Source organism: Mus caroli, unplaced genomic scaffold (assembly GCF_978045245.1).
Source record: "Mus caroli unplaced genomic scaffold, Mus_caroli_1 scaffold_5, whole genome shotgun sequence".
NCBI lineage: Eukaryota > Metazoa > Chordata > Mammalia > Rodentia > Muridae > Mus > Mus caroli.
The window spans coordinates 21,905,469-21,930,454 of record NW_028227260.1 but is presented as its reverse complement, the minus strand read 5'-3'; the positions used below and the strand labels follow the sequence as shown (position 1 = coordinate 21,930,454).

The 24,986-nt window shown below is 42.2% G+C and overlaps 2 protein-coding genes across 5 annotated transcripts in view; one reads left to right on the top strand and one right to left on the bottom strand.

Annotated features, from left to right (window-relative positions):
• Positions 1-885: 885 nt before the first annotated feature.
• On the bottom strand, positions 886-20,033 carry Apex2 (apurinic/apyrimidinic endodeoxyribonuclease 2). Of its 2 annotated transcripts, none has more exons than XM_021153121.3 (7): positions 19,839-20,033; positions 17,964-18,348; positions 17,104-17,187; positions 16,085-16,265; positions 15,419-15,565; positions 14,676-14,745; positions 886-2,064 (listed from the first exon to the last, which is right to left on the bottom strand). In XM_021153121.3, the coding sequence occupies exons 1-7, from the start codon at positions 19,863-19,865 to the stop codon at positions 1,150-1,152; spliced, it is 1,809 nt and encodes a 602-aa protein (XP_021008780.2). In that variant the 5' UTR covers positions 19,866-20,033; the 3' UTR covers positions 886-1,149. The 2 variants fall into 2 exon arrangements, with proteins under 2 accessions (XP_021008780.2, XP_021008779.2); XM_021153120.3 differs by having other exon boundaries at positions 17,994-18,348.
• Positions 20,034-20,065: 32 nt separating this feature from the next.
• Pfkfb1 (6-phosphofructo-2-kinase/fructose-2,6-biphosphatase 1) overlaps positions 20,066-24,986 on the top strand; it is a 43,744-nt gene continuing 38,823 nt past the window's right edge. The window contains exon 1 of one of the 3 annotated variants that reach the window (XM_029473589.2): positions 20,066-20,161. In XM_029473589.2, coding sequence (XP_029329449.1) covers positions 20,134-20,161 — 28 coding nt within the window. In that variant the 5' untranslated portion in view covers positions 20,066-20,133. Of the gene's footprint in view, positions 20,162-24,074; positions 24,857-24,986 lie in introns of those variants that run through there. The other 2 variants (XM_085837977.1, XM_021153004.3) reach the window with 2 other exon arrangements.

The window sequence follows — 24,986 nt, the reverse complement described above, 5'->3', positions numbered from 1 at the left end:
CATAGCCCTTTGGTGGACAGAAGAGCAGACAATTTGTATTATACTCACTCACTCAGACAAGTGTAGCTTCACAGGGAAACCACAGATTACTTGTTGGTCTGATCACTCTATTTTACTAATAGGAAAAGTCAGATTTAGGAAGAGGAAAGAAATGCCCCTAAACTGTACTGGAAGCTGTACAAAGAGCTAAACTCCTTAGCTAACCTGAAGTGGCTTTCCAAATAACTTAGACAAAAATACAGGGCTCTACTCTTCACTGGGAGACGTGGAAAGGTGAGCCGCAGGTAGCCTCTGAGGTCAGAAGATGGAATAGGTCTCAACTAAAGAATGACTGTTCTTTGTGAATAATGGCTTCTCCATGCCAAGAAATCTTCCAGAATAAGGAATGGATTCTTTCTTGATCCACTATCCTCTTTTTCTCCAATAGCATCTTATAGGATTTCCTATCCTTCCTCAAGGTGAAGGAAGAAGCTTGGCTACAGTATACAATGTCTTCACAGCAAGGCTCCCAACAAAGCCTCCCAACTCTACTGGCCAAGGTGGCCATCTTCCCTGAGACTTATGGTAACTCAAACCCTGGACCTCTGAAGGCTGAAACACCAATTCTTTCTCTCTGGTGATTCATGTGTAACAGCTGTAAAACACACTACTTAGAAAACTCTTTTAAGAATGCACACTCCCACACTACACCCACCTTCATCACTGATCCAACCTCAGAGTAGCAGATAATCCCCAGAGCTCACCTTCCCTGGGGAGCACAGCTCCCCGCTCCACCATGTTGCCTTGGTAGTATCTCACTGGGTTACATGAGGCCAAGCAAGCCTCGAAATGAGAGAGCCTCACACTCAACTTTTAGAGTGCATCTAAAATATCCACTCAACATGGTCTACTGAAACAAAGACGTGACCTTTATTTATAAACAAAATGTTATTTATGCCCCTAACAAGGGTAGAAGGGGTTTAAATTAGTTCCCTGCTCCTCCATGTGCAAAGAGGAAGAAACAGAGATGTGAAAGGGGAGAGGCATTAGGGGGAGAAGGGAAGGAGTGGAGGGAAAGCAGAGAACAAAAAGAAGCCTTCATAGGCAGGGACCTGGCATCTGACCCCGTGCATGGGGTGAACACGAAGACATCCCTATGCCTCAGTCTGTTCAGCTGGGCCTGCTCCAGAGGAAGAAGTTACAGCGGGAAGAGGGGTCACTGGGAGGACCTCGGGGTCTAGCACACATGTAGAACTGGCGACCAAAGTTGGGTCCTGTTTTTTTCACAGTACGCATCACACATGGCTCCCTGTGGCCTCCACAGAGGGGCATGGGTGAGGGCCCACTCAGCATAGACTTCCAGAAGGCAGTCCTTACTCCCTTCTCATCTTTGGACTCTGGAACCTTGTTCTTCTCTTCTACAACTGTGGCTGTTGCCACCTCTTCTGCAGTCTTTGGGGTTGTAAGAGGGCCCACCAGAGGCGGGATAGGCAGCTCCACACCAGAAGTTTGGGAAAGGTTAGAGGAAGGCTGGAAGTAACTCATCAGGTTTTTCTGTTTTCTTTTGGGGCCACCTTGACTTTTCCGAAGCCTGGTTGAATGCATGCAGGCTTTTCTTGGCTGTCTCTGTGCCTGGATTTGATGGCTGGGCTGCAGGACTGGCTGTTCCCGCACAGGTTCTTGCTCAAGAGGAACTAGGAAGCGAAGAATCTTGAGCTGGGTACCTGCAAACTCGGGGAGGAAGCGGGTACACAGAGCTGGGCACTGTTTTGCTGGCACACAGGATACATTTAAGACAGCTCCCACAGGGCAGTGGTCAGAGCCCATCACTTCAGGGAGTAAGAAGGAGGCCTGGAAGGTATCTATGACCAAGGCCCTATCTCCCAGTACATAGTCAAGTCTAGAGCCATAGTTGAGATGGCGTGCACCACTGACCACTGACCAGCAGGTGAAAGCCCTCTGCTGTTTTGGATGCAAGTAGCGGTAGCTATCCATGAAGAGCCCTATGTGGGGTCCAGCCTCATTCCCTGGGTTACTGAGCAAGCCATCCATCCACTTACGCCCTGGGTCCTCTTCAAAGCATTCCTGGGAAAGGGAAAGGGAATGAAAAGCCAAAACTAGATTCTTAAAACAGGACGAAATTTAGACTAACTGCTTCATTTTACAAATAAGAATATTTGGTTGTCCTAAAGAAGATTCCTGTTCAAGGTCATATAGCCTGGACCAGGAAAAGCTAGGCTTTGGTTTCGTTTCTTTTCTTTCTTTCTTTCTTTCTTTCTTTCTTTCTTTCTTAATTTACTTTTATGTATGGGTCTTTTGCCTTCATTGTCTGTGTACCATATACATGCAGTGCCCATGGGGGCCAGAATAGGTCATCAGTTTCTTAGGAACTAGTGTTTTGAACTGCCATGAGGGGGCTGGGAATCAAACCCAGGTCCTCTGCAAGAGGGCTAAGCATTTTTCATAGCTGAACCATCTCTCCTGCTCCCACAACATGAGCTTTTAAATAAATGATGCTACAAATCAAAGCCTGGAATTAAAGAGAAAGCTCAGTGCTGAAAACATATACTCCTCTTGCAGAGCACCTGAGTTAGACTCCACCACCCATACAGATACCTCAGAACCACTTGTAACTCCAGTTCCAGGGAATCCAATGCCTCCTGGCTTCTATGGGAACCTGCACTTATGTGTATCCCCGCCCCAGATACATGGTGTAAAAAAAAAAAAATCTTTAAAAAAATTTCTGTTTGTCCTTCTGTCTATCCCATACTGTGGTTACCTTACCAAATGTGGAGATCTATTGTTTAGTTAACCAAAGTAATTCCCAGAACTATTTTTCAAAAGACTGCCAAACAAACCCAATCATGGTGGTATACCTGTAAGTCCAGAACTCAGGAGGCTAAGGTGGGAAAACTGGCATCAATTTGAGGCCACCGTGGACTACAATGTGTGTCAATGTCCTCACTGACATCTCCCTTCACTTGGGAGCTTAGGGGATTCAAGCATCCACGTCTGTGCCTTTGTCTCTGATCCCTGATCCAGCCACTCCATACATTTATCCAGCTTACCCACTTATACACCCATTGATTTAGTGTAAAAACATAGTCACAGAACACCTGTTTTGTGACAGAATTGATGCTAGGGGCAAAGTAGATACAGTCTTGATAACAAAGGATGCTTACTTTGGGGAAAGGATCTGGGAGGAAGATATGAAGGCCATGTGGCAGTAACTCCAGTATAGGGGGCTCCAAACTCAAAGAACAGCTCTGTATTGGACTTGTGGAAGGAGGGTACAAAATATCTCAGTGACCAGAGGAGACACCAGACTGAAGATTCCAGTAGGATAAGACCACCAAAATCCATCAAGTAAAAGGTGACAGATACTTAAGACTAGCATGATGCCGAAAAGGACAGAACAACGTAACATGAGATAATTTGAAGATAGAACAAATGCTAATGACTGGCTGGCTGTGGCGAAAGGGTAGAAAAGGACAAGAAGACTAGACAAGCAGCTCTGGTGGAAAACAGGCACATGCCATTGTTTGGAATGGACTGTACCCATCACCTGCGCTGTTCTTTTTTCTGGAACAATGATAAAGGTGGGCTGGAGACATCTAAGGTAGCTCTGAACTAACTGGAGAAAAGCAGAACAGTATCCAGTACTATCACAGGAAGCTGAAAGAACAAGAATTACCAATGCAAAATGAGGCAGGGCGTGATCAAAGGCTCCTACTTTGCAGTGTTTATCGTCTTTGCCACACTGTCACCACTTCATATTAGCCCAGTTCTACCAAGAGTCATGACTACGTTTCCACAGCTCTCTTAAACACTAACTAAGGAATCTTCCCACATCCCCTTTCTGAAGCAACTCCAGGGATGAGTTGTACTGTGCCACCACTGATCAGGCCTTTGGCAGTGTTAGATACAATCTGTTTTCATTCATGCTTTATAAATTATAACTTCTTCCTCAAAGCAAATTCTAGAAAGTACAACTTCTCTTCTCCCTAAGGCAGACTACATATACTAACCTTTCCTCAAATTTAGGTAGCCAGTTAAAGATTCTCTAATCTTAGGGCCATGGGACCCCTAGTTTAGACTCTCTACCTGGGAATTCAGTGGCGAACTGGCCTGGAAGCAAGTTGGCCATCATCATTCTCCTTCCTGTCTTCTATTGCAATTCTTCAGTCTCATTCCCAGCCCTTTGGCAGAATGCTTGCAGGGGATGGTCCTCCCATCCTGCCTTCACTCCCTGGATACTCCTCCAAACCTTGAGACAAACCCAGCTTTCCTATTTCCTGTGGACCCTTACAGTTCACCTACACGTTCAAGCCCATTCTTGTTCCTTTGTGCTGATATCTAGAAACACTCTCTACCTGGGAACCCAGTATCCACTCTGGCCTGGGAAGCAAGTAGGCTAACTTCAGCCTCTTTCCTGTCCTCCACTGCAATTTCCCCGGTCCCATCCCCAGCCTTCTAATAGATTACCTGCAGGGGATAGTCCTTCCATTCTGCCTCCTTTCCCTGGGGACTCCACCAAAGCTTGTGGCAAACCCAGTTTGCCTCCTTCCTCAACACCCCTTCTGATCCATCTCTTTCCTGTGTCAGCCTCCAAAAACCCTAAAAATCTTTCTACCAGGAACCTGCAGTAGCTACAGCTGGTAGGGATTCAAGTAAGTCTATCATATTACAGTTCCTGTCTTCCATTACAATCTCTTCCTCCTCCTACTTCACCTTCATTCACTGGAGACTCCATCACTTGGTTCATTTCTGTCTGTCTGGATAATTCTTTGCCCTGCTGTAAACTACTAGATAAATCCCTGCTTCCCACAGCACCTCCCAACTCCCTGTGAAGTCTACTTCTAGGTGTAAGGCCTCTCTCAGTCTTCTCTCCTAGGACAACACTATTCTCTGCCAACCACAGACCTACAGAAGCACTCTCTACAAGGCAACATACACAACAGCCATCACACTTTCTTCCCTAAGACCCAGACAGATTAACAAAATCCAAGGAACGGAACACCCATCCAACAAAGGCAAAACCAGATATCAACACCTATAATTACAATCTTCCTAATCCCAGATGCCTAGACAAAATAAAAACACAATAATAGCCAGGACAATGTGCCTTTCCCAGAATCTCTTCTATAGTAAACCCTGAGAGAAATGCACTATAAATGAAGCACAAGACAAGGACTTCAAAATATATATTATGGATATGTCTGTCCAAGGACCTTAAAGAGGTTATGAATAAATCCCTTTATGAAGTCTGTGAAAACACACACAGTGGAATGAACTAATGAAAATAGTTCAAGACATCAAAGTAGAAATAGAATTACTAAAGAAAGCCACACTGACATAAAATCAGAAATGATTTAGGAACTTGAAAAGGAACCATATAGGCAAGCCTCACCAACAGAATATAAGACATGGAAGAGAGAATCTGGAATGTTCAAGACAAAGTAGAAAAAATAGATACCTCAGTTAAAGAAAATGTTAGATTTAAAAGAAAAACAAAAACAAAAACAAAAACAAAACAAACAAACAAAAAACCCCAAAACAATCCAGGCACAAAATATTCAGAAAATCTGGGACACTATGAAAAGACCACATCTAAAAATAAGAGAATTAGAGGAGGAAAAATTACAATGCTCAAAGGGGCAGAAGTGATTTTCAACAAAACACAGAAGAAAAATTCCCTAACCCAAAGAAGATATCTATCAAAGTACAGGAGGCATAGAGAATACCAAATAGACTGGACCAGTAAAGAAAAGTCTCCTGGGCACATAATAATTAAAACTCTAAGCCTACAGAACAAAGAAAGAATATTAAAAGCTTCAAAAGAAAATGACCAAGTAACATATAAAGGAGACTTGTTAGAATTATATCTGACTTCTCAAAGGAGACTTTGAAAGCCAGAAGAATCTGGACATATGTTCAACAAACTCTGAGATCACAGATACCAGCTCAGACTACTATACTCAGCAAAACTTTCACTTTCAACAGATGGAGAAAGAATTCCACAATAAAATCCAGTTTAAACATAATCTACAGAAGATAGAATTCAATCTCAAGAGGTTAGGCAGACCCAAGAAAACTCAAGATATGCATAATCCCTGATCAAAAGGGGAGAAAAATATACTATAGAAACAAATTCATGGGAATCAATAATCATTGGTAACCTTCAACATTAATTGTCTCAATTCTATAATAAAAAGTCACAGACCAAATGACTGGATTTGAAAACAAGATCCATCTTTCTGCTGTATCCAAGAAATACACCTCATCATCAAGGATAGACATCACATTATGGTAAAGGGTTGGAAAAGGAATTCTAAGCAAATAAACCTAAGAACCAAACAGGTGCAGCCATTTTCATATCAAGAAAATAGACTTCAAACCAAAATTAATCAGAAGCGATAGGGAAGAACACTCATTCTCATCAAGGGAAAAATTTACCAAGATGACATTTGAATTCTTAACATTGATGCCACAAACACAAGGGCAACCAAGTTTGTAAAAGAAATACTACCACAGCTCAAATGACATATTGACCCCCCCACACACACACACACTGATAGTGGGAGACTTCCATACACTACTCTGAACAATGAATAGTTCATCCAGACAAATAATGAACAGAGAAATGCTGGAGCTAAATAAAGTCAGAATCAAATGGACCTAATAGATATTTACAGAACATTTCACCTAAACACAGAAGAGTATCATGGAACTTTCTTTAAAAATTGACCACATACTTGGTCATAAGACAAGTCTCCACAGAAAAAAGAAAACTGAAGTAACACCCTAGATCCTATTAGACTACCACAAATTAAAGCTACCGACAACAGAAACAAGAGAAAGCTTACAAAGTCATGGAAACTGCACAAGTCTCTACTGAATAAAAATGGACCAAGATAGAAATCAAGAAAGGAATGAAAGATTTTCTAGAATTGGATGAAAATGAATATATACAATATACCCAAATTTAGGGACAATGAAGGTGGTTCTTAGAGGAAGCTCACAGCATAAAATGCTCACATTAAAAACAAACCTGTAGTGATATCATACTAGTAACTTTAGAGCGTATTTGAAAGCTCTAGAACAAAAAGAAACCACTCTGAAAAGTAGAGAACAAGAAATCATGAAACCCAGGGCTGAAATTAATAGAAAACAAATAAACAAAATAGAACACAAAGAATGAATAAAACAAGAAGCTGGTTCTTTGACAAAGTAAGACCAACAGAACCTTATTCAAATTAACCAAAAGAGAAGACACAGGATCCAAATTAATAAAAAATTAGACATGAAAAGGGGACATAGCCAATTGCCAACAGAGAGGCTTCCTCCGGCAGCTAATAAGAGCAGATTGCAGAGACCACACCCAAACATTAGGTTGAACTCAGGAACTACATGGAAAAGGGGGAGGAAAATTGTAGGAGCCAGGGGGGTTGAGGACACCACGAGAACACAACCCTCAGAACCAACTATTCAGAGCTCATGGGGAGCCTGCATGGGTTTGAGTTAGGTCCTCTGCATATATAAATTTCTTGATATATACCACTTACCAAAGTTAAATCAAGACTAGATAAGCAATTGAAACAGACCTATAACCCCTGGTGAAGGCCATAGAAACAACTATTAAAAGGTCTCCAATGAAAGAAAGCCCAGGGCATGGTGAATTCAGTGCAAAATTCTACCAAACATTACAAGAATTAATGCCAAGACTTCTTAACAGAAGAAACACTGCCTAATTCTTTTTAAGAGTCCACAATTACCCTGACAACTAAACCATACAAAGCCAACAAAGAAAATTACAGACCATTTTTCCTTATGAACATAGATGCAAAAATACTTGTTAAATATTTTTGAAGTGAATCTAAGAACACATCGAAAAGATCATCCACCATGATTAAGTAGGCGTCATCCCAGAGATAAAGGGATGGTTCAACATATGTAAATTGATAAATATAATCTACCATATAAACAGGCTGAAAGACAAAAACCACATGATCATGTCATTGGATAAAGAAAAGGCCACTGAGAAAATCCAAAACCCCTTCATGAAAAAAAGTCCTGGAGAGACTAGGGATATAAGGTACAGACCTTAATATAACAAAGGTGATTTAAAACAAGCCCAGTCAGCATCAACTTAAACCAAGCAAAACTCAAAGCATTTCCACTAAAATGAAGAAGACAAGGGTGTCCACTTTTTCCTACCTATTCAATACAGTATTTACTTACAGCATTAAGACTACAGAAGGAGATTAAAGGGATAAAAAGTGGAAAGAAAAAAATCAAAGTATCTTTCTTTGTAGATGACATTAATATACATAATAAAAACCCCACCAGAAAACTTCTACAGCTGACAAATACTTTCAGAAAAGTAGCAGGATACAAAATCAGTACCCTTCTTATATACAAATGACAAATGGACCGAGATAGAAATCAGGGAAACAACACCTTTCACAATATCCTCAAATAGTACAAAGTATGTTGAGGTAACTCTAATCAAGCAAGTGAAAGACTTGTATGATTAAAAACTTAAAGTCAATGAAGAAAGAGCTTAAAGAAAATACCAGAAGATGGAAAGATATTCCATGTTCACTTATCAATAGGATTAATATAGTGAAAATGGCTATCTTAATCAAAGCAATCTACATATTCAATGCAACACCCATCAAAATTCCAACACAAATTTTCATAAAAATGCTAAGGACAATAATCAGATCCATATGGAAACACCAAACACTCAGGATAGCTAAAACATTCCTGAACAATGAAAAAAAAAAAAAACCTACTGGAGGTATCTACCATCATTTCTAAATTCAAATTGTACTACAAATCAATTGTAATAAAAACAGCATGGCATTGGCAAAAACAAACAAACAAAACAGATATATTGATCAATGGAATAGAAGTGGCCAGGCGTGGCAGCACACGCCTTTAATCCCAGCACTTGGGAGGCAGAGGCAGGCAGATTTCTGAGTTCCAGGCCAGCCTGGTCTACAGAGTGAGTTCCAGGACAGCCAGGACTACACAGAGAAACTCTGTCTCAAAAAACCAAAAAAAAAAAAAGGTAATGAGGAATAGAAGTGAAGACCCTGACATAAGCCCACAAAATTACAGACATCTGATTTTAGATAAAGAAGCCAGATACACAAACTGGCTGGCCAATCTGGATGTCTGCATATAGAAGAATGCATATAGATACATACTTATACACCTGTATAAAACTCAACTCCAGATGAATAAAGGACTTCAACACAAGGCCAGAAACCCTGAATCTGACAGAAGAAAAAGTGAGGGAATAACTTTGAACTCAATGGCACAGTTAGACTTTCTGAATAGAAAACCGATAGCACACCTACTAAGAACAACAATTAATAAATAGGACATCATCAACTTGAAAAGCTTTATGGACACCATCATTTGGACAAAGCAGTAGGCTACAGAAGGAAAAAGATCTTCACCAAATACACATCAATAGAGGACTAAGGTCTAAAATATATAAAAGAACTAAAAACAAAAACCAAAACCTGGACATCAATAAAATAAACCATTTAAAAATGGAGTACAGACCTAAACAGAGAGTTCTCAAAAGATGAAACCCAAATGACTGAGAAACACTTAACATAATGTTCAACATCCTTAGTCATCAGGGAAATGCACATCTAAACCAGTTGTAGATTTCATCTTACACCTGTCAGGATGGCCAAGATTAATAAAACAAATGAGGGCTCATGCTGCTGGGGATGTGGGGTAAGTAAGAGGAGCATTCATCCATCACTGGTGTGCGTGCAAAGAGATCTTTCTCAAGATCAAGCCACACCATTCTTGGGAATCTATCCAAATTACTCTACATGCTACTACTGAGACACTACTCATCTGTGTTCACTCCTGCTCAATTCATAACAACCATGATTGCAAACAGTCTAGGTGTCCATCAACAAATGAATGACTAAGGGAAATGTGATACATACACACAATGTAATATTACTTAGCTATAAAAATGAAATCTAAAAAAAAAAAAAAAAAGAAATCCATAGTTAAATGGATGAAGCTAGGGGAAAAGTCATCCGGACTGAGGTAACCCAAACCTAAAAAGACAAATATGTATACATATTTATATGGGTAGGTTACCTTTTAAGCCTTCAATGAGCATGCTGCAATTGTATAGTCCTAGGGGTTAGTTATTGAGTAAGGGACTAGGAGGGATGGGAGGATTTACCAAGGAAGGGGGAATACAATATGTAGAATACAGTTATGGTTATGGAGAGACAGGATGAGGGAGGGAGAGTGGTGGACCTGAAATGAGAGGATTAAATGGAGAAGAGGAAGAGGAGGATCAAAAAGAGAATATGATGACAGCTAAAACTAAAGCTCATCCAAGGAATCATATTAAGCCTCTACAGTAGAAGCTTATTATCACACACACACACACACACACACACACACACACGAAAGAAATATAGATGGAATCATCAAATAATGGGGAAACAAAGCCCTAACTAGATATCTCTTGCTACTGAAACCTCTAGTACCAGAAATGGACTACATATAATTGAGTTGTTGGCCAATGGAACCCCAGGGAAACACTCAAACAATTCAGGCTATTCCCAAGGCAACTGAATGCTTTCTACAAATTGATGATGAAGCCCTATTGCCAAAGACAACACATCTATATCTCACTGAAAACAGAAAAGTCAAGCTGGTGCCTAACCAGAGCCTTCATCCCTACTATTCACCCCTAGTGTTCATGCTACTGGAAGGTACTCTGAATACTTTCAAAGGAGAAAGGTAAAGACCAACTCAGCTATAATCCCTTTGATTAACCATGATAGCCTACGTTCACCATGCGCTGGTACAATAGTGGCACAAAAGTCATGGGAGTAAGCAACCGCTCTCTGGTTGGATTTACGGCTCACTCCGTGAGATGGAATCCATGCCTGACATTGCCTTGGTGGCCAAGAACCTGAGACCAAATACTACTGTTCTGCTAAAGGAATGCAACAATGTAATAACTCCCAACAACATTCTGCTCTACCCATAGATCAGTACCTTGCTCAGCCATCATCAGAGGTCCTTCCACCTGCAGAATAGGGAAGCAAATACAGAGAACCACAACTGCACAATGTGTAGAGAATGAAAGACCTTGGGACACTCAGTCCTTAAATGAGTGTCTTCATTGACTCCTCAGGGCTCAGGGAGACATACAGAGGAGAAAGAAGAAAGACTGTAAGAGCCATAGGAGATGGAAGACAGCAAGAAAACAATTTCCTCCACACTCACATGTGGACTCAGAAAGGCTGGGGAAGCTTGCATAGGGCCTTACAAGTCCAAGTCAGATGGAATCCAGCACTGAAAGGGGGAGGGAAATGGACATGATCTCCCATCCCTGATCACAAAGTTAATAGGTAACTACTCACAAAGGAAAAGTAGTTCTCTCAAATGGAGTCTCTCTGGTTATATTAAGCACACTGAAGACCGGGTAGGTGGCCAAGACAAAACAAATACAATGGTATTTTGTAGATCTTTTTTTTTTTTTTTTTTTTTTTTTTTTGCTTTTCGAGACAGGGTTTCTCTGTATAGCTCTGGCTGTCCTGGAACTCACTTTGTAGATCTTTGTCTGGGAATTTTTAAAAACCTTACTAGCCTTTTGCTAACATACTATGATTTGTAATTTTGTGTTTTGATGTACCCTCTCTTTCTCTCTCCCCCCTCCCGCACCCTCTCTCTCTTCCCTTCTTCCCTCCCTCCCTCCCTCCCTCCCTCCCTCCCTCCCTCCCTCTCCCTCTCTCTCTCTCTGCTTCTACTACTCTATTTTTTTTCTATTTGCTTTGTTCTATTCTGTCTTTTCCCCTGTTTTGCAAAGAAAAAGAAGAAGGCATACAACTGGATGGGTAGGGAGGAGAGAAGGATCTGGGAGATACCATAGATTAAAACTATCCATTTTTAACAAAACAAGAGCCTCATTCCAGAGGCTCCGTGCCTGAACCACCAAGGACAGAATGATGAAAACCTCCAGAGACCTTGATGGGTTTCCCTATCCTACTTTCAACACTTATCCTCATGCAGTGAGGTCTCCATGAAACCCCAAACAACAAGGCTCAGTGAGCTGCTGAACAGTGGATCACATGCAGGTACAAGAAGACAAACGAAGACTGACTCCTATGTGCGCTGGGACAATGGTTCACCCCAACTCCACAGGAATAATATGAGCTTGATACTTAGGGCCCTTTTAGACCTTCCTCTGCATGTATTTCTTCATCTAACCGCCTGCTTACATCATTTTAAATATTCTTTTTAGCTAACTTTAGACGTAAGTTATAGTGGCTGTCTGAGTACTTACTTTGCTCTAGCAAATTAACTGAACACAGGGACAGGGTTATGTGAACCTCACTTTATAACTCAAAAGCTCCATCTGTGACTGCCTCTGAAGAGCTGCCTGCTTGCCAGGAGGCAAGGAGAAATCCCCATACCTTTTGAGTTCACATGGGAGCAGAGAAAAGGCAGGCAGCTTGTTTTTCTAGCAAAGCACTCCTTTCTATGAGAATGGTCAAGTTGAAGAATTTTTTATCTATTCTAGGGGTAGTATTTCTCAAGCCTGTGTGCATGTTAAAGTCTTGTAGGACTTTTCAAACAACCCAGTACCCTGGTTCTACACATAAGAAATTCTTCTTGCACTGTTTTGGTGTAGTATTAAGGTATTGATATATTTGCTCTAATATGCAGTTAAGGGTTCAAGAAACACTGGCTTAGAGGGAATGAAGGCTCACATGAGAAAAAAGAAGAGGGATGGCTGCTAATTTGGGTGAGAGTGAAAAGAGCTAGGATGAAAAGAACTGTTTCAGTGGGTCGAGGAAGAGAGTGTGCAGAGACACTGGGGATGGAAATGGAGTCAGGGACCTAACCAGAAAGCACCTTGAGGTAAAAGGCTGCTTTACAAACAGGAAAGCTGTCCTTAAATCTTCACCATGCCCACAAAGGACTCTGCAGCCCCACCTCCTGCCATTCACCCTCCTTCCCATGATACACTAAAAAAAGATGAGACATGAAGTTCCCCATACCCTAAAGCTTCTGCCAACCTCTAAAAATTTAGCACATTTTGCCATCTGACTGTTGTATTTGCTTGCCTACCTAGAGATGCTACAGCAACCCTGAAGACACCAATTTGAACTGGACAACAATGTATCTTATATTTGTGAATGGTCTAGGGTCCATGAGCAAGATTGGACATGTCTTCCAGCATATAGGCCAGGGCCAGGTCAAGGTAAGGTCAGAATTGTCTATTGAATCAAAGACTAAATGGAAATTCTTTTAGAATAGTATTTCAGTGGGACTACATAAAATTTAAAAAGCTTCTACACTGTGAAGGAAACAATCAATAGCACAAAGACACAGGAGAAAACAGTTTTAAAATACTCATCTGACAAGGATTAATATCCACAGCATATAAGAAGCTCAAACAACTGAATAATAAAAACAGGTCCGATTGAAAAATTGGGCATATAATCTGAAAAAAAAACTCAAAAAAGAGGCAATATACTAGTGTACAATGTGTATATGACAAAATGTTTAACATAATTATTGAGGAACTGGGAACCAAGTTCAGTACAGTTAGTAGCATCTCCTTCTCAGCCTTATTAGAATGCTTTTTATCAGAGACAAGAAACAGATGTTGACAAGGATACAGAGAAAGGAGAACTTTCATGGGAGAATACAAATTATTGCCATCTTTTTTAGAAAACAGTGTGGAAGGTCCTCGAAAAGTTTAAACCACCACATGATTCAGAAGCCCCACTTCAGATATATATGCAAAGAAAATGAAATTAGCTTGTCAAAGAAACAATTGAACTCCCGTTCACTGCAGTATCATTTACAACAGCCCAGATACACAAGCAACCTGTATATTCATTAATGAATAAATAAGGAAAGAAAATATAATATGCATACAGAGTACAATACCATTTAGCCAGAAAGAACAGATTTTTCTTGTCGTCTGCAGCAAAATGAACAGAACTGGAAGACTTAAAAACAAGGCAAGAGCTGGGCAGTGGTGGCACACACCTTTAATCCCAGCACTTGGGAGGCAGAGGCAGGTGGATTTCTGAGTTTGAGGCCAGCCTAGTCTAGAGTGACTTCCAGGACAGCCAGTCTCAGAAAACCACAAAAAAAAAAAAAAAAAAAAATCAAGGTAAGCCCATAAAGATCGATGCCATGTGACCTCATTCCTGTATTGCAGTCTCAAAAGGTAATCACATGGAACACAGTATAGCTGTCACAAGAGTCCAGGAGAGACAGAAGGAAAGGGATATAGTGGCTTGCTAGTGTGAACAGTTTGATAGGAGAAAAAAAGGCCTTGTACTCCACAGTATAGCAATAACTGGTCATAATTTACTATATACTCCAAACCAGGTAGTAGAAAAAATTTTGAATGCCCATACAGAAAGACAAATGTTTGAGGAGATGAATATGAATACAGCAATTTACCCCATTTGACTATCATGTCAGAATTTTATGTGGTACTTCATAAATATGTACAATTATCACATGTAATTTCAGAATGAAAAAAATATATACTCAAACTAATCATTATTTTTTCCATAAAAGAAACTACCTCTGGTGCCAAACTCCCAGTTTTGGCTGACTGGATGAACAGAACAAAACTGGGGCCTATGGTTTAGAGGGAACCTTACCAGACTACTTGCATCGCAGTGGTCAATGGGTCGGTGGGCTGTATTCAGGTCCCCCAGGATTATCACGTGACTGAAAAACACAATGTGGGACTGTCAACTGGACATTAACAAAGAGGAGTCCCATATACTTTTCTCCCGGGGCCAAGAGCACAGAGAGGCTTACCTCCCACCTATATATAGGCTTAGATACCAATTATTCATAGCAAAGTGCCTCTTCCGTTCTCCCATCTTGAACCAAATACTGAGCCGCAATGTTGACACAATTCTATAAGATGCGAGTATGGTCTCTACCTAATGCCATCCTTCTCACCCTTCAAAGCTGAGCTCAGATACCACTTCCTGGAAGAAGCCCCCCTTGATTACTCTAACCTACTCCCACTCTCCTGTCTATCCTTGGAACTAGGCATTTAGTACCATCACCTTATCTTGTCCTCAAAGATCTTCTACAGGGTAGGGATTCACACAGGCATTTGACAAAAGACTGTTAACAGAGAGCCTTTGAGGTTACCAGTAAGGGAAGAGACAGAATGAGTGGCCAGAGTACAAGGCTCAGAGTTCATGTCACTTTACTCTGTCCTTCCAGTTCTTAAGACAACAAGGGCTGTCAGTTCAGCATGACAGTATTTGATGCTAGAGTAGAAAGGACCTCAAAGACAAAATTTTATGTCCTATCATAGAGCATGGCACAGGCCAGCCACCAAGATGTGTTCAACCAAACCTGGCTGTCTAGATTGACAATATACCTGCCAGCTGCCAGGAGCGCTTCTGCTCGCATCTGTAACAGGCGATAGAAGCGCATCTTGAAGGTCAGCCGCTCAGGCTTCCCAGGATCCGCGTGAGGGCAGTACACATTGATCAGGGTCAAAGTCTTCTCCTTCCCTTCCAATGTGCTGGGAGAAAAGAGCCCCACAAAAGAGGTCGGTTTCAAGTCTCTCCTTCATATCCACCCACCATGCAGATTCTAGTTAATGGTTATCCATGGGATGAACGAAAAAAGAGTTGGGAGAAATAAATGAGCAAGTCTTGGGGGGATAGACTCTGGATAAGGCAAAGAGGGCATAATACTCAGGTAAACTGGGTGATAATGCCGCCAATCATGACTATAAGATACCTAGAAAGAAACCAACTTAGGATGATGAGTTCTGTGCTGGCTAAGCTATTTTTGAGGAGCCTATGGTAATTAAAAAGCTATTCTTCCAGGCCAGTCTCCCTCTGTAGAGAGGGGAACACAAGGCTCAGAAGGAAGCATGAATTTTCCAAGATCACTCAGCCCAGCCTGGACTAAAATCCAGGAAGGCAAGTTTGGGAACTTTTTTATAGCAACTGCATACCTATCGAATGGGCCTTATATTCTAGACACAAGGACTAGAACCAGTGATGGCCTGTAGGAGGAGGATATGGGCTATTACCGGATCTTGTGCTGTGTAAGGAGGGCCCGGCCCTCACTATCCAGAACCCGGAGTTCCTCTTGCGTGAACTCATCCATGTTTCCATAGCAACCAATATCTCCATTCAGGGTGGCAAACACACCACTCAGGCCTTCTTCAGCAGCTACTGGGGTAGCACTGTCCTTACAGAAGGTAGCCACACCTGGGGACGGACAAGAGCATTCTGAACGGGGTCAGCAGCCAATATATCATTGTACAGCCTATCCCACTCCAAGCGTATCCATATAAGGAACAGCTTTGGTTATCTTTGTCATATTTAACTGTTTCAAAAATGTAAGGACAATCCACCTAACTCGGGCCATACATGGCTCTGTAGAGTCTTAAAGCATCTGAGGCCTCAGTTTCCTCTTAAAAAGCCGCAGAATAGGGAGGTGGTGGTGCATGCCTTAAATCCCAGCACTCAGGAGGCAGAGGCAGGCAGATTTCTGAGTTCGAGGCCAGCCTGGTCTACAGCGTGAGTTCCAGGACAGCCAGGGCTACACAGAGAAACCCTGTCTCGGAAAAAAAAAAAGCCACAGAATAATGTTATATTTTACAAGAACAATAATAATGTATTTTACACATACATAGCAAATACTGATGAAAAATTTGCTATCATTATTACCACATGCAAGACTATGTCTAAACCCTTGTGAGAGCCTAGAAAATAACCATTATTCTTATTTTCTCAGTGAAAAACCTGAAACACAAAGGTAAATTAACTTGCCAGAAAACACAGAGAGAGGATGTGAGCCAGGACTTGAACCCTGGCAGTTAAGGTCCAGTGCTCAGACAGTTAACTCAGAAGAAGTACATTACTATACTTCTGGGGGACAAAAGGAAACTCCGGTGCATAAATATGAGGTTTCATATAACCTAAGATTAGCAGCATTTGCTTTGGAAATGAAAAGTCAAAACATATTACCTTCTTATTAAATACCAAAACATTCCTTTTCTCCATCACCAATGCTAACATAAATACCCCAGAAGACCTCATTTACCAGAATAGCCACTACGGCTGCGGCTGAAGCTGAAATAGGAGTTATAACCCTCAACAATAGCCAGGGGCTCTGTCAGTACATCTCCTAAAAACAAAAAAAAAAAAAACAAAAAAAATTAAATATAAGGTCAGAGGTAAATTAGCACTGTGGACCCATGAAAGACTAGAATTACAGTTATAGGCTAGCATACATCAGAGCTGTAATTGGGGGTCAGGAGAAGTGTTTATGTTGACAGGAGCTAGAGAGATGGGAAAGTCAGGAAAGAAAATTATATTCAAATTAGATAGGGAAGCTGAGGAGGGCAAATCAGAGCTAAGTCTTGTGATTTAGATTAAAGTACTCACAGATGCTGGCAGTGGAGATTGGGGACCTGAAGGGTGGGGAGGTAGGAGAGGGAATTAGGGAATTCGAGCTGGGAACTATGGGAGAAGAAATTAGGTCTAAATTTGAGGTAAGATATCAAAGAGGAATGAATCTAGGGCCCTGAGGTGGAGAGAAAAGAGGAATTGGAGATATGGGAAGGAGAAATTAAGAGTCTGAGCAAAGGGCAGAGATTAGGTGGGGATTAAGGACTGGGGGGGGGGGCAGGGATGGAAAACTGAGGCGTTTGGCTTAGAAGAATGAAAGGAGAAAATCCAAGGCCCCGAGTTCGGGCTATAGAATGAGTGGGAATCTGTGTATGAGGGTTTCAACGGGGAAAGCAGGCCAGGAGTAGGAATTAGGGGTTCTAGCTGGGGTGGGGGTGTTTAGGAAGAAAAGGGACCAGGCTTTCAGATGGGTATAAGGTATAAGGATTCTAAGTATAGGAAAACGAAACGCGAAATGAGACAGAACAAAGGTTAGCATCAAAAGGAAAACACCGTAGAGATCTTGGATTCTCGAATGCTCACTGGTCACTTTGGTCTCTTGGAGACAGACAATATCAGCATCCAGCTCGTCCAAAACGCGTCGCAAGGCCGTGGGACAGCTGCTGGGTTCCTGGCATGCAAGGCCTTGCAGGGGACTCCGGATCCCATTGATGTTCCAGCTTACCACGCGCAGCATTTTGGTAAACCGTACGTTTTCCCAAAGGAAGCTTAGGCGGGCAAATGCATTCCTGCCCGGAAGTGAGCTGGCTCCCCGCCTTCCTCTCGCGTTTCCACGGGCGTTCTCACCTTCCCCTCCGCCCCCTCCGACGGCAGGACGCACGCAGGGCGGGACTTCGAGTTCAGTTCTCTTAGGCGGGAGACGGAACTGAGGTGGAGGCTGTAGGAAAACCGGGCTTGATCATACGAGCCTGTCACCCCAGTACTCAGGAAGCTGAGGCAGGGTCAGTAATGAATTCAAGGCCAGCCTGGGCTACATAGCAAGACCCAGACCAAAACCTGGGAAGAGTAACTGGTGAGAGGCGCGTCTCTGGTTGGGCTCCTTCTCTTCTGGCCGCACGCTGGCCAGGACGCCCAAGTCTGACTGCTTTTCTCTACTACAAAAGTACCCCCTGATGCGCCAGGTTACTGACAAATGGGATTTTGTCCCTTTGTCAAGGGGCAGGCCTCTGGGGAAACAAGCTCAGCCAACGCCCTACCCGGATCGAGACAGGACTCTGGCTTAAGTGAGCGGCCCCTGGCGGTGGCTGAGGGGCTTCTGCAGACCCTGGAGTCCTTTTGGGCAGTGGCAAAGGGAACTTTCTCAGTTAAGCAATTAAGAAACTAGCTAGCCTCCGTTTTAATGGAGTCTGGAGGAAGGAGACTGCCTCAAATCCTCCTTGTATAGCCATATTTGTCTTGACTCTCAAAGCATAAGGCAGACTTGCATTTGGCTCCATTTCTCAGATGAGCAAAATCGAGGCCTAGACCATTTAAGCTCCAGAATAGTATTTCCCCATGCAGTTATGGTTTTCCTGTCTATACCGTGTCCTTTCATTCTTAGGATAATCCAGGAAGAGGCACTGAAGCTAAGTAGAAGTTGAATAAATTCGTCTCAGCCTCACAGAAGTGGTAGAGCCAAGATTTAAACCCTTCTTAATCAGGTAAACAATTGATTTTTTTGTCCACACACCTCTGTGTTTAGGTCTTTTCCTGTGGGCACCACTGCACTTTATGGTCCATACCGGCACAGCATTTACCACAGTGCACAACCCCATGGATTTCCGTTGTCACTAGACCGGCCCCAGCCTGAATGCAGTGGCCATCTCTGACCCACCTTTTATGATAACGGAATAAATATTTAGCAAATCGATGAATAAGCAGGGCAGTAGGGATGAGTTCTTGACTTATTTTTTGTGACCACAGAAACAGAATTAACAGGAATCGCCCAATTTCCAGGAAAACTGTAACTTTGCATCCTAAGGGTTTTTTTTTTTTGTTTTTTGTTTTTTTACTGAAAATTGCTACAAAGTTATTCCCATTTGAATATACACACCCTCAGAATTTCACAGCCTTTGAGCCATCATCTTCATGGCTATACAAAGAGCCACAGGAGGCTGCCCCTCCCCCACCCCCCAGAGGACTTAAAGGTCACTAGTTACTGCTATCAGAAAAACAGCTCTGTAATTAAAATTCTGTGCCTTGAGCTTTTCCATGCGTTGGGAGTTACTGACTAAAGATCAAATCCCAGGAGTGGGTTAATTAGGACAAGGGAAATGAACATTTTTCTTCATGTTACCAGATTGCTTTCAAGCAAGGGATTTTTGCCCATACTGCACTAGAGGCAGATAAATATAAAGCTTTGTCCCAAAAAATCCAGATCTTGCTCACCTCAATAGCTGGTTTTAATTTCTCCATTCTCCAGTGACTTGTTAATATTAGTACTGACCTTTGGGGCAAGGTGAACAACACATGGTTGGACTGAAGAGAAAAGTCTCTGGGTGGCTCAGGAACTTCTTTGGCAAGTACAGCAGCTAATATTTCAACACTGCACACACCCCTTAACAAGGGTGCTTCCTCAGCCTTCCCAGGAACCAACGGATGTCTCCGGGTTTCCTATTTGATGCCACCCACCGGACCTGCTTTGGGGGTCTGTAAATGCAAGAGAGCCATTGGATAATTAGCGATGGAAGAAAAAGCCTCTAAGAGAGCAGGTAGGTGAGCATAAAGGAAAAGTAGACAGGTCTTTTACACGTCAAAATCCTTGTTTCAGGCTCCTTGGAAGATTTGTCTCTCCATAGGAAATTGGTTTAGCTATTTCAAAGGGGATGGGAGAGTTGGGGAATGATGATATGCATATGTAATTCAAGTGCCAACATTTTATTTTTAATTACTTATTTTATTTATTTACATTCCAAATGTTGCCCTCTCCTTACTATCAGTATTTTAAAATCCTCTTGTACTTGACTTTTTAGGACACTAGCCTAAAAGACTAATTCCTTACTATCTTTGAAATTCCAATTTTTGTTTTATTTTATTTTAATTTTGGAAAATGAGTCTAACTGTGCTTCCCATGGGGGCCTGAAACTTTCTATGTAGCCCAGACTAGCAAGTGATTGTGTGATCCTCCCAGCCTAGCTTCTATGTACTTCTACTACTACGTGTATATTTTTAAATTAAATGCACAATAGAAAGTGTATCTCTGACCTCTCCTCTAGTGTATTAAGTCGGGTTGATTTGCTATGAAACTTTGACAAGTTCTTTAGTTTCTCTGGGTGTCAATGGCTACCTTAGTGAAATAGAAATGAAAGCTCCTAGCCTTCTTCCCACAGAGGACTAGCCTGGTGATCAAGAAAGCGTAGAAGGCAGAATCCAGAGTTCTTTTGCTTCAGGGCTTTCATGCTGTGTATGAGATTCATGCTCTTGGCTTTTATGTGACACCCACAGGCAGTACCACCCACAACCCTCTACGTGCTCTCCTTCCTGACTGACTATGGTCAATGGAGAACCACTCCTAAGACGAGAATGCAGTGAGCTTTTTGGAGCAGACATGAGTCTGAAAACAATGCCATAATGGGACCAGGGCATTATGAGATCGCTGAGAACAAAGGGATTCTAGGCTGCTGTCACAGAAGTCCTGATATGTGCTCATGCATGAATCTAGCCTGTAAGCTTGTAATGATCCACCAGCCTTCTAGCCTATAACAAGTGCATTCACAACCACACATTTCAAGACTTACCAATAAGGAAAGGCCACTTATGACTTTATTGCCCATCTGTATTATCTTGACACTTTAAATGGGCTTCCTCTCCACACTGTACATGGAGGTGGGAGCAGGCTCCATGGCTCTGCAAACATCACGCTGCCTAGTTTTCTTCCCTAGAGATAGTTCTGCTTTATGGTTCAGCTTTTAGCCTTGCGTGTGAATCTGATGCTGAGTGAACTCTGTGTCTACAACCAATACATCAAACCTTCTTAGAGTTTCATAATTTTATCCTGTTCCATCCTAAAGTTTTAAGATTTTTTTTAGATGCCACTCTTTACCTCAGACAAACCAACTTCCCCATCCACTTCCCTGAAAGCTGTTATAATATCTACTATGTTGAACTGGGATTTCTTGTCGCCATGTTTCTCTCTTCTACAGCAGAGAGATGTAGATTGTGAACATGGTCACTGATCAAGTGCCCTCCATACCAGAGCCTGAGATGAGCAGTCAGCAGATCACAGGGATTCAGGCTCTATCCTCAAGAAGCTCACAATCTACTTACGTACCAGACCAGAGAAACCCTAGCTCACGTAGAGGCACGTGGCAATGTGAGAACTGAAGCCTCAGCTTCACTCAAGGCTACAAGGCTGGCTTTCAGAGAAGATAAACACTAAAACTGGTCTTGATAAGCAAGACAGAGTTCAGTGAAAATAGAAGACACTCCAGGCTGAGCAAGAGCCTAAAGACAGGAAAATGTTGTGTTTGAGGGCTCTGTAATCAGCTAGTGCAGTTAAACGTGGGGGATCTGGGGATAGAAGACTGGGAGGTAGCTTAGGACTTGATTTAGAAGAAGTTTGAATGCTCGTCTGATGCATTTCTCCAAGATTTGTTTCTGGTCTCAGAACTGGTAACAGTAGTGAAGTTTCATAGTTCTAGGCAGGGTTAAATTCGGGTGTCAAACCTGGAGCCTGAGTTTACCCATTCAAACCTTGTCAGAGGCCTTCTAGCCACCTAGCTCAGATTTCTTGCTACTAAAATTATCATCCTGATTCTTGGCAGTGTTGTAAGGACAAAATTGTAAACATAAAAGACATGTTCATGATGTTACCTAGATTACCCTGGACAAGCCATTCCCTCCTCAGATACATTTTCCTGTGCTATTACAGGGGATATTTGAAAGAAACAAATAAGATAAACAAAATGTTGCTTTGTGGGCACTGGAAAACATACAAAGTCATGGTAAGATCATTAAAATAGACTTCCACTAATTATGTGTCTTACTAGGGCTAAGAGACTTGTGTCTTGCAAAGTCTATTTCTGAGACTCTAGGAGTTGTCTGCTAATTGGGAAAACCTTGTTATATTTTTTTTACTTTAAATTTATACATAATTGTTTATAATTGTGTAGTGCTGTATGATACTTCAGTGCATGCATATAATGTGAAATGGTCAATTGCTTTATGTATCACCTCAAATAACTATTATTTCTCATCTCTGCCAGCTACTTTGAAGTATACAATTATCTGTTGTGAACCATAGTTTTCCAAATGTGCTCTAGAACATCAGAAGTTATTCCTCCTATTTACCAAAATCCAGCCTGTTTATTGTTCTCCCTTTCTCCCTTTCCTTTGCCCACTAGTCTATACTCAGTTCCTCACCAACCTCTTTTAGGTTTGTCCAGTAAGTGAGAGCATGTAGTGTTTGATGTTTTATGTCAGACTTAAGTTAACAGAAACCTAGAAATGAGTTTACCTTTCTAGTTGATTCTCAGGAAGTCTTTACAGTATAAATGTTAATCCTGTGTCATAATAACGTGCTAGAACTTGCAGATGACTTGAGGGAAAAAGATGAATCATTTCCTTCCCGAAGGAAGCAACAGTGGTGAATCATGTGTATTCAGCATTCCCCAGGTTTCTTCATGTGTATCACATTGGCTCTTCGCTAACACCAAGGGAATGGATCCCACTATCCTTCCCTATATACTAAATGAAAAAGCAGAACAAAACAGAGAGCAACTGAGGCACTGAAAAGTTCAGTCTTCTGCCCGGTTTCTCATATCTAGCAATGGATGGAAGTAAGACTCCACCCAGAGAGGATGACTCCAAATTCCATTGTTCTTAACTGCTGTGCTCTGTTGCCTCAGTAGGCTCCTTGAGATAGGTAGGCTTTGATGTGGAAAATCTTATATGCACAGCAACTGGAGTGAATCTAACCCTTGTATAGACTAAGGTTCTGAGAAGATATTTTAGGAAGCATCTTAAAAGGCAAAGAAGAACTGGGAGCATTTGAGGGCAGGGACTGGAGATTTCTTTTCCCGAGAGATTGCCCTTTCATAGTCCAGCTCAGTGGAAGAAAGTTGAGCTTTCTAATACCCAATCACTGGAGGTTTGCTGGGGGGTGGGAAGGTTACAAAGAATGAAGTAAAAGGGCACTTGGACATCTTCCAGGCAAGCCGTGCAGTTGCATGAATTCTACAGATAAACGTCTCAAAATAACTGGGGGAATGGCAATACAAGTGGGGACAAGTAAAGGAGACATCTGGATGATATGTCTCTGGCCTATGGATTTGTGCTATTTAGATAGATGCCATTTCCTCTTGTTCCTCATATTCTCCTCGGTGTGGTTTCCACCTCTCCTAAGGTCCCATTCCAACACCTTGGCTTGAAGAGCTTTAGCCCGGGTTTGAATTAGATCATGATGCCTTTAGTGCTGGCTCATCTCAGCATTGGCGGCCATGGGAGCTGCGTTTACTTATCAGCTCTCTGCCAAGTAATGACTGCCTTCGCTCTTATTCCCAAGGTGCCAGATTTATTCTGATTTATTTAACCTTGGCTGGAGAAAGTATAAAGATGATCAGATAGTGCCGATCTCTTTAGAGTGCCCAGGACAGCTCATTTTAAGAGGGAGAGGTCCCGTGGAGAGGCAGGGAGCAGACTCCAGGGAAAGACAGTTTTACAGTGCCTTGTTGAATAGGGTGAGCGGTGAAGTAGTTTAAGTCTACTTCCAGTTTCAGCCTTTAATTGCTAGCTCAAAACATTGCATTTTGAATTTAGGAACAGTATGTTTGTGGTTTTGTTGTGGGGATCCTTGTAATGAATCTCTGTTTCTGAGTTGGAGCTTAACATTCTAATTAGGCCTGCTTTTTTTTTTAATTTCAAAGCTTAGACCTACCTCCATCACCTTTGCCATGCCACACAACACAGGATGTAAGCACATGATCTTTGGTCTGTTATTTGCATACTCTACTAGTCCTGCCTTCATTGGCGGGAAGTAACTGGCCAGACCTGGGCTGTCTTGCTGGCTGCCTTCCTTGCTGGGCTCCAACTTATCTTCTATATACATAGCCCTTGGAGTTCAGAGGCCTCTGCTGACTTCTGCTCAGCCTCTGACTCTCGGCACCTACATCCCCACTTGTACATCCGGGAGCAGAAGAAAAAGACAGAGCTGGAGATAACCTGTGAGAGGCTTAGAAGCCCAGTACATCCCCCTGTCATCACCCCTGCCTACCTGCTGCTGGGGCCACAGCAACAGACAAGACAGCTAGGAACATAGGAAGTGAGGTCCAATACCTTGTGGGCAGTGGTGTCATTAGCTGCAACGCCTAAGATGTCTCGAGAGATGGGAGAACTCACTCAAACCAGGTTGCAGAAGATCTGGATTCCACACAGCAGCAGTAGCAGCCCGCTGCAGCGGCGAAGGGGCTGTAAGTGGGGGTTGACATTTGTGGGTGGTGGAGGTGGGTGGGTCTAGAAGAACAAATGGTGTTCCCCATCCACTCCTACCCTCACACAGAAGTTGGAATAGATGATCAGTTGAACAAAATTGCTAGAGGC

Coding starts and splice junctions, on each gene's coding strand:
- Apex2 (XM_021153121.3), bottom strand. CDS start 19,865: ATGGAGAAATTAAAACCAGCTATTGAG. Junction 17,188..17,963: donor GAGAATCCAAGATCTCTACG/GTGTTTTCCTTT, acceptor TTTTGTTTTTAG/GAGATGTACTGACAGAGCCC. Junction 14,746..15,418: donor GCGCTCCTGGCAGCTGGCAG/GTATATTGTCAA, acceptor TGTGTTTTTCAG/TCACGTGATAATCCTGGGGG.